Raw genomic sequence first — 14,812 nt, 5'->3', positions numbered from 1 at the left:
CAGAGGAGCCTGGTAGGCTACAGTCCATGGGGTCGCAAAGAGTCGGCACGACTAAGCGACTTCACTTTCACTTTCCTGGCACTTAAATTATTCCCATAGCTTAGCTTATGCTCAATTCATTGGCCTATACAGTTAAGAAAGCCAAAGGTTTGCGCTTGACCCTGATCCATGTCCACCAGGAGCCCTGCTAAGAATGTGGGCCACTCATCTAATGACCATACTGCTTGCATTTGCTCTCATTTCAGATGTGTTGCCCACTTTTGGTCAGACATTTCCCTACTTTGGGTTTTGGAAAGAGTAATTACAGCTCCTAGCCACATGGTGGAGGCAGTGAGCACAAATGGAGTAGTGCAAAGTCATCCTGGAACTTCAAAAGGTAAAACAGGGATTGAAATCAGGAGACCTGTGCTTATTAAATCAACATATATATTCATTACAAGGTCTGCATAGAAAGAGCTCTAGAAGGATATATGAAAGTGAAAGTGAAAGTTGCTCAGTCAGGTCCAACTCTTTGCGACCCCATGGACTATACAGTCCATGGAATTCTCTAGCCAGAATACTGGAGTGGGTAGCCTTTCCCTTCTCCAGGGGATCTTCCCAATCCAGGGATCGAACCCAGGTCTCTCACATTGCAGGTGGATTCTTTACCAGCTGAGCCACAAGGGAAGCCCAAGAACACTGGAGTGGGTAGCCTATCCCTTCTCCAGAAGATCTTTCTGACCCAGGAATTGGACCGTGGTCTCCTGCATTGCAGAAGGATTCTTTACCAACTGAGCTATCAGGGAAGCCACAAAGGATAATATATATATACCTCCAAATGTTAATAATAGTGGCTTCTGGATGGTAGAATTTTACATGACTGATTTTCCCTTCTTTTGTCTATCTGTATTTTTTCTGAGGTTTGTGCACTAATTGTGTCTCCCTATTTAAACAAAGAAGAAAAGGAAAATCCAGTGGCAGTAAAAATGTAATTAGAGCAATCACAGGAGATTTTTATGACCTTCTTCTGTTCCTAATTATATTTACTGGCTTATTACAATGATTTTTACAATTGTTTTAAAATATTTAGATGGTACTATGAGCATGATTGTACAGAACTTTGTTTCTCTTGCCACCTAGGGTGGAGATGTTTAGATCATGTACAGACTAACAATTACTGGGCTGTTACTACCTGCTAGGTGCAATGCATTTTCCATACATCATAGTGTTTAATCCTCTCAATGAACCTTTCTGGATACTATTAGCTCCATTTTGCAGATGAGGAAACTGAGGCTCAGGGATGCGGAATAACTTGTGAAGGTCAGAAGCAGAACCAGAATCAATCCCAGCTCTGTCTGGCTCTTGGCCATTCTGCCCTCCTGCATCCAAATGTATTCCCTCACTCATCCACTCCCCAGGATCCCCAGGATCATTTCTTTTCTGGAGGTCCTCACCCCTTCTCACCCTAGTCCCACACGGGCCTCCATCCCACCAGCCAGAGCAAGCTCACCTCACTGTTGCTGTAACGAGCGAGTTCCGAGATGAAGCGGATGTGGTCATCACGGATCTGAACCATCTGCTCACAGATATTGTACTGGGGGCTGATGCTGCTCTGGGTGCATGTCCACCTGGGCAGAAAATCAGGGGGTCAGAGTGGGTCCTGGCCCTGGGAGGGGCAGGCTCCTTCCATCCACTAGTTAGTCTTGGTGCTCAGCTAACGTGACTGGCTCCACTGGGAACAACCAAGAGGTGTCCTACCCACCAGCAACAGTGCCTGCTAAATTCCACCGTAGGGACTGCAGGCTGCATGGAAAAGACTTTCCTTCTCCTACCTGGGGCTGGCCTCTTCTAAGGCCCAATCACACTTTCCCAGGTAACGGGTGTCCACAGTACTTACCAGTCACATGAGCTGGGAGGGACTTGCAGCCTCTCTAGGGCTACAAAGGGCTGGAATCCAAGCTAAGAAAAAGCAAGGTGGGTGACCTTCCAGATCTGTCAACTGACTCTGGCAGCACTATGTCCTGTGGGTGAAGCTGCCATTGACAAAGGCCTATGGGCGGGACTGGAAAAACCTAACGGGGTTGTATCTGTTTCGCAACAGCGAGTGGGGAACAGGGAAGCTCTTCACCAAGAGGAAGCTGCAGCCATCCTGAGAGGCACTGCTCTCTCTTGCCCTCATCTTCTCCCTCTTTCTCTCTTCTTTCTCCTCAACACTTCCCTCAATTTTTAAAAAAGAGATCTTTGAGAAAACATCTTAAATTGAGAAGAAATCAATGAATGGGAGTCTGCATTCTCCTTTGCCAACAGAACAAAAGACAACCCCGGTCACTGTCTTCTGCCATCTGGTGCCGGGTGACCAGGTGGACAGACTAAGCATGGGCACCAAGCGAGGCAGATACACATTTAGGGAGAATTTACTATTTCAGAAGGAGCTCTGAAGGGGCGCTCTAGAGAATACTGAGAATGCTGACACTTCCTCATGCCTATACTTTGACACAACCTTTATCCTGAGTTCCCTGTGTGGGTTGGGGACACATCACTCAAGCCCCTGCCCCCCACCCTGAGCACATCACCACTCCAACCACCTTCAGGTGGCTAAGAATTCACACAGGAAATAAGTCCAGCATTTGGGACTCCATGCTTTTCCTGGAAGACCTCCTCACATACCAGCAGCCACTGGGTTACAAAGCTCTCCCTGGTGAGACTCATCTGCAGTGGCTCAAAGGTGGTGGAGTTCAAGGACTCTGCATTTACGTATTTTTAAGGCCTTTATTCCCTCATCCCTGATGAAAACATGGTTTGTTCCCCTCTGGTGGAAATGTAGGCAGAAGAAGCCTCCTTAACAAGGCCAGAGATCAAAGGGGTAGCCAAGCCTGTAGCCCAGTGTTCCCCAAACTTCCATGAGGTGCTGATACCCCAGATCTTAGCACAGATGACCTAGAGGGTGGTTTATAAAACAACCTTGGAGGAGGCCATCGACCCACTTCACAGCTGGAACTGTTGGTACTATACCCTGCACGGCATACTTACTGCATGGACACAAGACCTGAGGAGAGAACCAGCGAGATGAAGAAGAAGGCCATCTCGCTCCATCTGACCACTGAGGGCCAGCACTCCTCCCCTTGCTGGGGGGCAGGAGGACTCCTGCTGTCCCCCTGCAGGTGGCATGGGCCACCACGGGGACAGAGAAGGGGCGGGGCTGTGCTCTGAGCGCTTTTGAACCCTGGCAGCAAAGGCTGAGTGCAAAAGGGCTCAGATCACCATCCGCTGCTCCCCTCTGTCAGGAGCCAGTGATGGACAGACTCCACCTGCCCAGGGTCTGGGGAGAGGGGAGGGACTGAAATGGCCCCTCGGCCCCCTGCCCGGGCTGGGCGTCCTTGCGGGAGCCGAGAGACATTACGGCAGGCACTCACTTGGACTTGTTCTCTTCATAGTGAGCACTGGTCTTAATGTATCTGGCCAGCTCTATCTGCATGTCGCCGAAAAGGGGCACCACCTGCAGCTGCTGCAAAGGAAGCAAACACAGCTTGTGAGACACGGAGGGAGGGACCGGCATTGCCTTCCACTGGGAGAGCCAGGCCTCCATGTGTGCCTCCGGGCTGACCCCTAGTTCTGACTCCGATGTTGCTACCATGTGACCCTGGAACCACAAAGAGCCTTAGCCAGCCTACAGGTCCTCCTCTGCCTCCAACCATCTCTATGTTCCAGCATCTGAGCCCAGAGAGGCAAAGAGACTTGTCCAAGGTTACCCAGCAGGCAGAACAGATGAAGAACGAGAGCCAGATGGCCTGCCTCCCAGGGCAGGGTCTTATCTGCTCTAATTTTCCTTGGATTAAAGGCTCCTCGCTGTTTCAAACTCTGGACCAGATGTGAGGGCCTGAATTCCACTGGCTGGGAGTGACCTTTTTGAGAAACTCCACAAGGTGAATTGAAGCCTTGAACACCCAACACCAGAGGGCAGACGACTCCCATCCGAAGAGGAGGACTAATGGTGGGGAGGCTGGTATTCACTGTCTGCTTCTGATTCATGAGGCACTACAGTGCTAAGTCCTTCAAAAGCAGAGGACTTTTAGGGCAGTGAAACTATTCTGTATGAGACCACAATGGTAGATAGAGGGGCTTCCCTGGTGGCTCAGCAGTAAAGAAACCGCCTGCCAATGCAGGAGACACAGGAGACCTGGGTTCCATCCCTGGGTTGGGAAGACCCCCTGGGGGAGGGCATGGCAACCCACTCCAGTATTCCTGCCTGGAGAATCCCAAGGATAGTGGAGCCGGGTGGGCTATAGTCCATGGGGTCACAAAGAGTCAGACACAACCGAGCAACAAAGTACAACAATGGTAGATATAGTCATTATGCGTTTGTCAAAACTTACAGGATGCACAATGCCATGAGTTATCCCTACTGCACCCTCTGGGATCTGGGTGATAATGATGTGTCAACAGTGCAGATTTATGGACTAAAACAGATGTCCCTCTCTGCTGGTGAGTTGTGATAATGGGGGAGGTTGGGTATGAGTAGGGATAGGAGTTATATGGGAAATGTCTCTTCATTCTGCTCAATTTTGCTATGAGCCTAAAACTGCTCTTAAAAAATAGTCTATTAAGCAAAACAGAAAACAGTTATCTCACTCCATAGAATAGCTGAGTGAGATCAGTACTACTATTATTCCCATTTAACAAGATGGACAAATTGAAGCTTTGACAACTCAGCTAGAGTGATTTTTTTCACAAAGTCACACCAGCTAGAAGCCAAGGGGCCAGAATTATAACCCAGGGTTCTGACACCTATGTCGTTCATTGAATCCTCAAGGGAACCCCATAAAGTAGACACCCTTAGCATTCCTATTTTTCAGGTTAGAGAGCTCAGTTTCAGAGAAGCTCTGTGACTTTCCCAACATCACCCAGTTATGTAGTGGAAGAGAGAGACTAAAACCCAGGTCTGTGTGAGGTGAGACTGTGGTCTTCAATTCCACCCCCATCTCATTTATGTGGATTTAAGCAGGGGTGGACTTTACTAGTTCCCCCAAGATAAGCCCAGTTTTCATTTTGGGCAGTCCTAGAGAAAAATGAAAGTTCTGGCTTCAAAAAGAAGCCAAGCCAAGCCTTAGGATGCTTTTGGTGACTTGTGCATGTGTGCTAAGTCACTTAGTCGTGTCTGACTCTTTGTGACCCCATGGAGTGTGGCTCACCAGGCTTCTCTGTCCATGGGATTCTCCAGGCAGCAATACTGGAGTGGGTTGCTATGCCCTCCTCCAGGGGATCTTCCCTGTCCAAGGATTAAACCAGCGTCTCTTGTCTCCTGCATTGGCAGGCTAGTTCTTTGCCACTAACACCATCTGTGAAGCCCCTTGGGTGACTTACTTCCCCACTAACCTCCAAGAGTCAGTGAGACCCAGGCCCAGCCACATCTTCAAAGGGATCCACTTTTAATTTAAGCTTGGTTTTCCCATGTCTGATCTCAGAGGCTCTACTCCATACCTGAAGTGCCTGATGCTAGGACACACTGACAATATGGAACTGACTTACAAAGTAGAAAATCCCTTTGCAAAAACCTCAAAGGCAGACCTCAAGGTTTGTTGTTAAAGATTTTGGACCACAAGATGAAGTCTCTGAGGCACTGGAATGGACTGAGAGCAGGCTGGACCCCATAAGGCATTCTGCCCAGAGGTAGGGAGCGGAGTAGGCCTCTGGTGGGCCAGGAGAGTCTGTGAGCTTGTGAACGTGAATCCTGTAATTGTGAGCTCTGATTTATACTGAAAATTAAAGCAGGCTCTGTCTTCTGGGACACACGTCTTTCTTTAGATGGCAAGGGGTTTCAGACAAGTGTAAAAGCAGTGTGTGGAAAGCATTGCAAGGCCTTCTGGCTATGTTCTGAGACTGAGGCACACACCTTCAATAGCGTGGATTCCTCCACCCAAGGCAGCTAGGGCCCCTGTATCTATCCTCCTCCTCCTCTTGGGATCCTTTGAGCCATAGTTTAATCAATAAGCACCACACTTTGCTGCCTAATTTCATTCCTTTCCCCAGAGAGACCACCCCCTGGCTCACTGCCCAGCCCCAGCCCCAGGTGCTGACCTTAAAGAACTTATCAATTTTGCTGAGGTTGATTCTCTTCTTGGCATCCAATTTGTAAATGTTACTGACATTCCCATCCATCAGGTACAGACCAAAACCCATTACCTAGCATGAGAAGAGGCAGAGACAGAAGCCAGTCACATCCATTGGAAACGTTCCAAAAAACCAAAAAAAAAAAAAAAAAAGCAGATGTGGATATGTGCACACCCACACCCCCTGTAGTGACATATTCTATTTCAAAAACCCATGTGTTGTCACAAAGAAGGACACGTAGAACTAATCTCAATCAGAAATGTGATTTCTGTGAAGACATGCAGAGGACTCTTGTTTATTATTGTGGTGGCCACTTCTTGAGTCCTCATGAAGCCCATAGTCCATGGGCCAGAGTCTATGCTTAGGGATTTAGAAGACATTATCCTTAATTCTCACCATCTTATGAGTCAAATTCTATATGATAACCTTATTCTACAGATGAGGAGCTGGAGACACAGAGAGGTTAGACACAGCTGCAGAGATAGGATCTGAACTGGGATCTACCAGCATGTATGCACTTAGATCCTCGAGAAAGACTGAGTGGTGCTGCTGTTGCATCCCCAGGTCCTGGCAAACACTGCGGGCACTTGATGCATACTCACTAGATGGTAAAGGAATGTGAAACCCTTCACCCCTTTCCCCAAGGAAACTACAACAAAGATTCCCAAGGAATCTCATCGGTGATTTCATTAACAAAAAGAACACGTTTTTGCTGACAGTGCCCTATAGGCAGGTTGACAGGCTGATTCTAAACATTCCAGTCCATATAATATTGGGGTGGCCAAAAAGTTCATTTGGGTTTTTCCATACAATGTAACGGAAAAACTAGCATGAACATTCTGGCCAACCCAATAGTTTCCTGCACGCTGGCTTACTTTGCTCCTTTTGTCAAATGTACAGCAAGCCCGAGGGAGCCTGAACAACTAGGCTGAAAGCAGCTTTCTCGGCTCTCCGTTGCTATGTGACGGGGGATTAGTCATGCCTGACACCTAAGGGGCTGGGCTAGAGGATGGGTACTTATGGCTCTGCAGGGGGTGTGCCAGACTTTTCCATTTAAGGTGAAAGGCGCCCCCTGCTGGCATCTGAGTTTACTAACACACTGTAGAGAAACTGCAAAACTCCAAGAGGCCAGGTTGAGAATTGAGAGGGAGAAGGCTGGGAAGCCGAGATGTGGGAGGATTAAAAGCAGGCAAGAGAAATGAAGAGCGGAGAATCTGATAGCAGCATGTAAGGATGATTGGTGAAGTGGGGTTTAGTAACCTAGTTTGTGGAAGCAACAATTCTGGGCAGAGCTGTGGTAATTGCCTGGACATAGCACTGGTGTGAGAAAGGCTGCTGAACTCTGGGTGACTTCTCTGAATTTCTGACTGTGCAGAGGAAGCCAGAGTGAATGAGTCACAAAGCCACACTCTCCTGCAACCTTCTTCGAGATGCTATGGAAATGTAAAGAAGGGAACACCAACAGGGTTGGTATTCTGGAAATAAGAGGCAACATGGAGGGGAAGAAAAAGTCAAATCACCAGGGGAACTCTGAAAGGGAAGAAAGAAATTAAAGAGGTGATGCAGTGTGTATAAAGAGTATGGAGAATGTTATTCATTTCAGTACTATTGTTTTCAGAGAGAAGTTAGAAGTAACCTAAGCAGCTTAGGATAGAATAATGGCTAAAGAAATGGGAACTCATCCATACAACATTATTTAAGGGCTGCATGTTATTCCAAATGCACTTAATGAAATGGGATAAATAATACACATACATAATTTATGTAAACTGCATATGTTGAAAATACATTAGCACAGAAAAAAAGAGAAAGATAGACATCAAAATGCTAAAAGTGTTATCTCTGGGTGGAAAGATTAAAAGAGATTCGATTTTTTAATGCTTTTCTGTTCAGAATTTCTACAATGATAAACATCACTTGATAATTTAAAAATGAAATGTGTAAACTGATGAGACAAACATGACCGTTTTGACAAAATATAGTAAAAGCTATAAGATTTTGCCTTCCCCTTTAGGTTGGCAATTTTCCTCTAGGATTCTGACTTAACAAGAGTATGGACATAAAACGCCACAGAGTTTCAATGCACTTTAGCAAACAAATACCAAGTGATAGGGGATTTGTTAAATGATAATGTCCCCATATAATGAAATACTAGGTAGCCTTTAAAAGTCACATTGTAGACATAGCCTTAATGCTGTCTAGAAAGGTGTACACAGCATATCAAATGGAAAAAATTGGTTACAAAACCTTTTGTATAGTAAGATCTGCACTCATGCTTAAGCAAGAAGAAAGAAACAACCTTTTAAAATGATTTTAAATAAGAAGGAGGTGAGGGGGTATGACCGAGGGAGCTGTACCTTGAGGAGCATGTGCTTCTCACTGGGGGTCAGATACATCTTGTTCTCGTAGTAATCCACGCAGATGTTGACAATGTCGGCCAGCAGCTCCTCGTAGCCTGGGATCACTTCCAGTTGCTGGTGGAGACACTAAACAGCAGTGCCCCCACTCTGGTTAGCCCCTGTCCTGCATCCTCCTCACCTACAGCACCCAGGATGGCTCACTGCTGGGCCCTGGGGCAGTGCACGGCCTTGCCGACCACATCAGGTGGAGGGGAGCCTGCAACCTCTCCTCAGTGTCTACAGTGGTTGGTCAGAGCTGCCGCACATCACCGAGGGCAGGGGCTTGCCCCTTAGGGGCTTCTGTTGTATTTCCTGGCAGTTCTCATGGTTAGAAATGCTTTATCTGGCTGAACTAAAAGCAGTTCAGCTTTATAGCAATCAGCCTGTGGTCATCTCAGCTTAGTTTTGAGGGTGTGTGTGGACTGAGCCCCAAATGTCTCCAAGGATGTGAGTGGGAAGACCCAGCTCAGTGGAGGAGAAATGGGCCAGCAGGCATCTCCCAGTACAGGACTCGGCAGTACAAAGACATTTCCTGTACAAGAAGACCTGAGGTCTCCATCCCAGTCCCCTTCTCTCCAAAGGGACACACCATTGAGTGGGAATATCCTGGGAAAGCCATGGCGGTAACTATAACCGCATCTTATGTCCTTGTCTGTTAAGCTCTACATGCTATAGTATCTCATTTATTTCTCACTGCAATCCTAAACAGCCCCATTTTACAGATGAGGAAACAGAGGCTGAGACTTGCCCAAGGCATCATAGTAGGGCAATGGGGGGTCCAAGATTAGAAAACAAGGCAGTCTAACTCCAGAACCCAAGCTCTCAACCTATACCAACCTATACCGGGGCAGAACACTGGCTAGATTTTCCAAGGACAAACTGCAGAGGGTGAAGGGGCCATCTGTGGCTGGGAAGGGACACTTAAATCTGCAGCTTAAAGCTTGAGCAGAGCAGAGGGGACGAATGATCTGGGTGGAGCTCCTCTGCCTGTGGGTCCCCCAACCTCCAGGCCCCAGCTTGCGTCCCAGGACGCTGGGTCAGGACTGACATAGGTTTGCCATCACCTGGGTGATCCTGTTGTGGTTGGCCAGGAACATGGACAGGTTCTGCGACTCCTGGATGGACTGGGGGTCAGCCATCTTCCTCAGGAACTGCGCTGCCCTGGACAGGGTGGTGTAGAGAGGGATGCTCATGAATAGCCGGCCTAAGCCGGGCCTCAGCTCCCACCTAACCCAGCCGGGCCCTGCTCCCAGCTAACCCAGATACACTATCCCCGAAGTTGCAGGGCTCTGAATGGCACAAGTGACTCTAACATCGAAGGAGAGCCTGTTCTGGAGTCATTTCACTTGGAGCTGTTTGCACCCCTGTAATAAGGGTACCTGAAATTAAGAAGCAAGAATGCACGGAAGCTCAAAGACTAGGCAAGTTTAAGGGTAGCTAGCATGCCATCAACCAGCCCAAGGGGTAAGACCTAGTGAAACGGGCATCCCGAGCCTTGCAGTGACCTCCAGCAAAACTACACGGTACGTCATGGGGAAGAATCACAAGCAGCGGAATGTTCTGTTTTTTGGGTATTATGTTGCTTATAGGAAAACCTCAATGTTTCCAAACATTGTAGGGAAAGCAAAAGTCTACTTAACCTGGTGGGACTGAGGGGATGATGGGTGTGGGGAACACAGCAGGCCTTGAAGGGGGGAAACCACTGCCCTGGGACTTCTCCAGCCTGGCCTGGAGGTGGAGTTGGTGCAGCCTGTGTCACCAGGGACCGTGGAACACGGACAAGACACAGCAAGGTCCCAGCCAGTCCCCAGAGCATGTCAGCTGTGACCATGATGGCAGGAGTTGGCCAAATCTGGGGAGAGTTTGGGGGGAAGACACTGTACCATGAGCTGTCTATGGAATCTCTGTGAAATTGCCATTTCTGAATGGGGCTCTGTCTTCTGGGTACTGACAGGTTTCAGTTCACTAAGGAGGATAAAACAGTGAGGATCAGTCTGTTGTCTGCTTTCTCCGGTTACCTCAGAGCCCCAGGAGGAGGTGGTTCAAGGACAGGGGCCCTCTTCATCATGACACGGCAAACTCTTCCCAAGACATATGTATGGACACCCTGGAGCTTATCTGAGCCTCAAGCAACACAGGTGGATTTGCTACTTTCACCTGCCCTCCCCCACTTTGGGGTGGCTGTATACACATTTCTGGAGAGGAATGACCGCCCCCCACTCTCAGTCCTTCTTTCTTGTGAGCTGCCATTGACCCTCAACTGACCCCAAGGGCGAGCACCGCCCCCATCAGCACCACGCCAACATACTCGTACATAGTATCTGATGGAGGGATCGGCACAGGACCCAGGCTGAGGCAAGGACAATCCTTCTTGGGGCTTTTGCAAAATATTTGCAAGGAGCTGCATCCTTTCCTTCCTTAGGAACTGGGGTTGCTATGCTGACTGGAGGGACGCTGCTGGAGGCCATACAGGGCATGAGCCTGAGAATGAAGCGGTCACTGGGGAAAGCTGAGCTGAGAGGCAGAAGGAACCAGATCAACAGCATCACCTGAGTACCTGGATCAGGTAGACCAGGACTTTTGTGTTCTGGGAGCCAACCCAGTTTCTTCTTTCACATGAGCAGTTTGAACTGGCTTTCTGATTCTTGCAGAGAATGACTCCTGTGGCCATTTTAGGATTATATTAATCATAATATAATCTCAGACTGCATGAGACACAGAAAATGCTGCTCCACTGGTGGGGTAAATGAGGATTTGATTCCACCTCGAGATAGAAAACCCTGCCAAGACCCAGTTCTGCAAAGCTCAGCTCTGTATCTTACTCCTTAAGCTGCAAAAACAGAGGCAGACTCAACCCTGCTGTGTCTGTGGAGTGGCTAGCTTGGTTCTGAGCCTGTTAGGAGGGCTCTGTTTTCTCTCTCCCACAGGCCGGCTGCCTAGGAAGATGGGGCGGGGGAGGGAGAGGAGCCCTGACCTCTTGTAGGCAGAGTGGTCGTTCTTGACACTGCACTTCATATTCTTCAACTCGTCCAAGACTGCAAACATGTTGATGAACTTGCCCAGGGTCAGGAGGTAGGCCTCGGAGACAAAGTCCTTCCTCCGCTCGGCATGGCATAGTCGCTTCACCTCACTGCAGAACCGCTCAATAGCTTTGCGCTGTGGGCAGAGGGGCAGCGGGTTAGGACTGGGCAGCCTGGTGGGGCAGCTCGCTGAGCTCCCTGGTGGGGAGCTGGTCAAGGCTCCCTGGGGGCTCTACTCAGAGCCTGGGCTTTTAGAGAAAGGCAAAACTGCCCAGAGGTCTTCCTCAGAGGAGTCCTGAAATCCTAAGCTGATTTCTAGAGGGAAGCCCAGAACCTGTCCCCAAGTGAGCCAAACCAATGAATTTATTCACCCCCTCCTTGCTGAGAAAGCTGCTATCTTGTCATGTGTGATTCCTAGCACCTAGAACAGTGCAGGCACCGGACAATTAGTGGGTAGCAATGGACAGTGAGAGGGACACTCAGAGAAAGAGCTCCATTCATCCAATAGATGCTGTTTATTGAGGATCTCCTATGTGCCAGGCATCATTCTTGGCCCTGGGGTAAAGTGGGGAACAAAACAGAAAAAAAAGTCTCTACCCAAAGGAACTTATATTCTAGTGATGGGTGACAGAAAACAAAATATCAAATAAATTCTCTATATCAGAATGTGGTATGAGCTGTGGAGAAAAATAAAGCAAGGAAAGGAGATAGGGAGACCTTCAAAGACCAGATCAAGCCACTTTCTCCTTCCAGAGTGTAAGTCCAACAAAACTTTGCAGGATGATGGAAATGTTCTGTATCTGCACTGTCCAACACAATGGCCACTCATCACATGTGAGTACCGAGCACTGGAAATGCAAGTGCCAAGGAGGATACGCATTTTACATTTTATTTAATTTGAATTCAAGTAGACGGCCATACATGGCTACTGGCGACTGTACTCGACAGAGGAGTTTTCGATTACTCTATAGCCTCCCTTCTCTAAATACATCTTGTCAGGAGGCCCTCAGTTTAGTACTTACTTCATTTTGGGTAGTTTTGCTCTCTTGGAACTGTCTTCCCAAAGAGCTCTTAGGCCCCTTGAAGGCAGGTCCATGATGCTAATAACAGCATCTGTGAGTTAGTAAACCTGCTCTGTAGCAAGGGCTCTACAAATAGGGCTCTTTACTAATGGACCTTATTTATCCTTAGAGAAAACCTGTGAAATGGGCATTCTTTCCAGAGGGTGAGAATATTGAAGGTGTCAGAGGTCTGAAATGACTTAAGGTCCCAGCCAGAAGGTGGCAGAACCCTGGCTTGCTCTGCCTTCAAGGCTCAATCTGCATCTTCCCCACCACTTCCAGGAGGCCAGCACAGAGCTGGGCACAGGGCTGAGCCTGGGCCAGTGCTTGCAAGTCTACTTATGAGGCTCATAAACACATGCAGAACACATGGAGGGCACAGGGTGCATGGCAGGACTCCCACCCAGGCACAGGGTGGGCTTAAATTGCTCAGCCTGCATTCCTGAATGGCTTCCAACAAAACCACGATAACCAGCTTGCCCTCTTACCTCTTACTCACAGGAATCTTTGGCCATCTTTTCTCTTTTCCTCCTTTAAACACTTGCTCTTCTTGGCCTCCCAGCTGGTCTCCCTGCTCTTACTCTTCTCCCCTCACCTCCACTCCCTCGCCCTTGACACCTGCCCCTCACCTCCCATCCACTAGCCACACGGCAGCAAGAATGTTGTTTCAACAGTCTGATCAGATCATGTCACTGGAAACCTCCAACAGCTTCCTGTAATGCTTGAAGAAAATCTGTGTTCTTTTCACAGCTATAATGCCTATATGAGTGAGTCCCTGCTCACCTCTCCAACCTCACTTTTTCTCACTCACTCAGCTCACTATGCAGCCTCCTTGGCTTCGCTCCATTTCTTAAACCCGTCGTGCTTCTTGAGCTTGCAGGACCTTTGCCTCTGCAGTTCCTTCTGCCTGGATCATCTGCCCCTGGTTCATCACCTGCCCGCCTCTTTCACATCATACAGATCTCAGTTCAAACGCTACCTCCCTTGAGGCTGGCCCTAAAGTTCATCCATGTCGCAAACACCCTCCACGCCAGAGGTTTGCTAATTGCACTTTATTCACAGCACATGTTCTGTTGGGTATTGTTTATGGTCAGTCTCTCCTCCCACCCAAAATACTCTTCTTTGCCCACTAGGATGCGAATTGTATGGAGGGAGGGTGCTTGTCTGTCTTGCTCACCCTGGGGTGGGTCAGGGGCACTGGACAGTGTTTTGACGAACGAATGAAGATCACGGCACAGAAATCCAGACCCTTGTGTCTAGAAGGTGGGGGCCTTCTCAGTTGTCCTGGCCCAGACCCACCCCGACCCCTCACCTGAAAGTACATGAACTTCATGAGCTTGGTGACCTCGGGCTCCAGCACTTCTACCGTCTTCTCATAGATCTCTACTCGGTTGGGCTGCTCATTGCATTTCACCTGCAGGGAGACAGGGGGTTTCACACACCCTGGTTTGCCCAGGCAGTCCTGGTTCACACCTGCTGTCTTATTAATAGGGCCCGTTTTCACCCTCGAATGCACTTCATTTAGGATGAGAAGTGATATGGTGACTACACAGTGAGAGGAGGCTGGGGCAGCCCTGATGAAGAGTGAGTGCTTCTAGGCAGGACTGCCCCCTAGACATCGGCTGCAGGAAGGAAACCAGCTGGTCCCGGAACAGAGCCCTCCTCCCCCACAGTCTGTTCTAGGCCCCCGCCATGTGCTGTACACAGGTTTACATTCATCTACAGGGTCTCCCTCCTTCCTACAGGGTCTTCCTCCCTCTTTCCCTCAGTACTACCCCAGGGGGGCCTCTGCCAGATTCTAAGCAGCGAAGAATGTTCTGTCCATGGCTCTGAGTGCACTCGGGGCAAAGCCCCTGTGCACACCCGGGCCCAGCGAGGAGCCCATTTTCTCTGCCCAGGGGTTTTCGGCACATCAGAAGCACGTGGCAGGTGTGTTCACAGCATGTGCACACAAGGCTGCTAACAGGTCATCGACACTGAAGAGTCAGCAAAGGGTAATAAACACAAGGACATTCTTCACACTGTTGTTTAGAAATCGTGGAAATGGCAGCACGAGCTAAACATCCACTGGTCAATGATTAAATGGATAAAGTATTAATACGAGGCAGTATCATTAATGTAACCGTTAGGGCTGATGGGACAGATCTCTGACCTGACGTGGAAAGACTGCTACCATAAATCTGGGTGGAAATAGCTGCAGGAAAGTAAGGGTAATTTAATCCTGTTTTTATTGAATAAAACACAA

General features: G+C 48.7%; 1 protein-coding gene across 1 annotated transcript in view; it reads right to left on the bottom strand.

Moving 5' to 3' along the window:
- CYFIP2 (cytoplasmic FMR1 interacting protein 2) overlaps positions 1 to 14,812 on the bottom strand; it is a 134,310-nt gene that overhangs the window by 88,975 nt on the left and 30,523 nt on the right. The window contains exons 5-11 of the mRNA XM_005908330.3: positions 13,880 to 13,981; positions 11,461 to 11,642; positions 9,551 to 9,647; positions 8,445 to 8,573; positions 6,055 to 6,159; positions 3,393 to 3,484; positions 1,490 to 1,607 (exon numbers count right to left, since the gene is read on the bottom strand). Coding sequence (XP_005908392.2) covers positions 1,490 to 1,607; positions 3,393 to 3,484; positions 6,055 to 6,159; positions 8,445 to 8,573; positions 9,551 to 9,647; positions 11,461 to 11,642; positions 13,880 to 13,981 — 825 coding nt within the window. The remainder of the gene's footprint in view (positions 1 to 1,489; positions 1,608 to 3,392; positions 3,485 to 6,054; positions 6,160 to 8,444; positions 8,574 to 9,550; positions 9,648 to 11,460; positions 11,643 to 13,879; positions 13,982 to 14,812) is intronic.

This window comes from Bos mutus, chromosome 7, assembly GCF_027580195.1.
Source record: "Bos mutus isolate GX-2022 chromosome 7, NWIPB_WYAK_1.1, whole genome shotgun sequence".
NCBI classification, from domain to species: domain Eukaryota; kingdom Metazoa; phylum Chordata; class Mammalia; order Artiodactyla; family Bovidae; genus Bos; species Bos mutus.
Note: the sequence above shows the minus strand (reverse complement) of the source record. Positions and strands in the feature narration are given on the sequence as shown.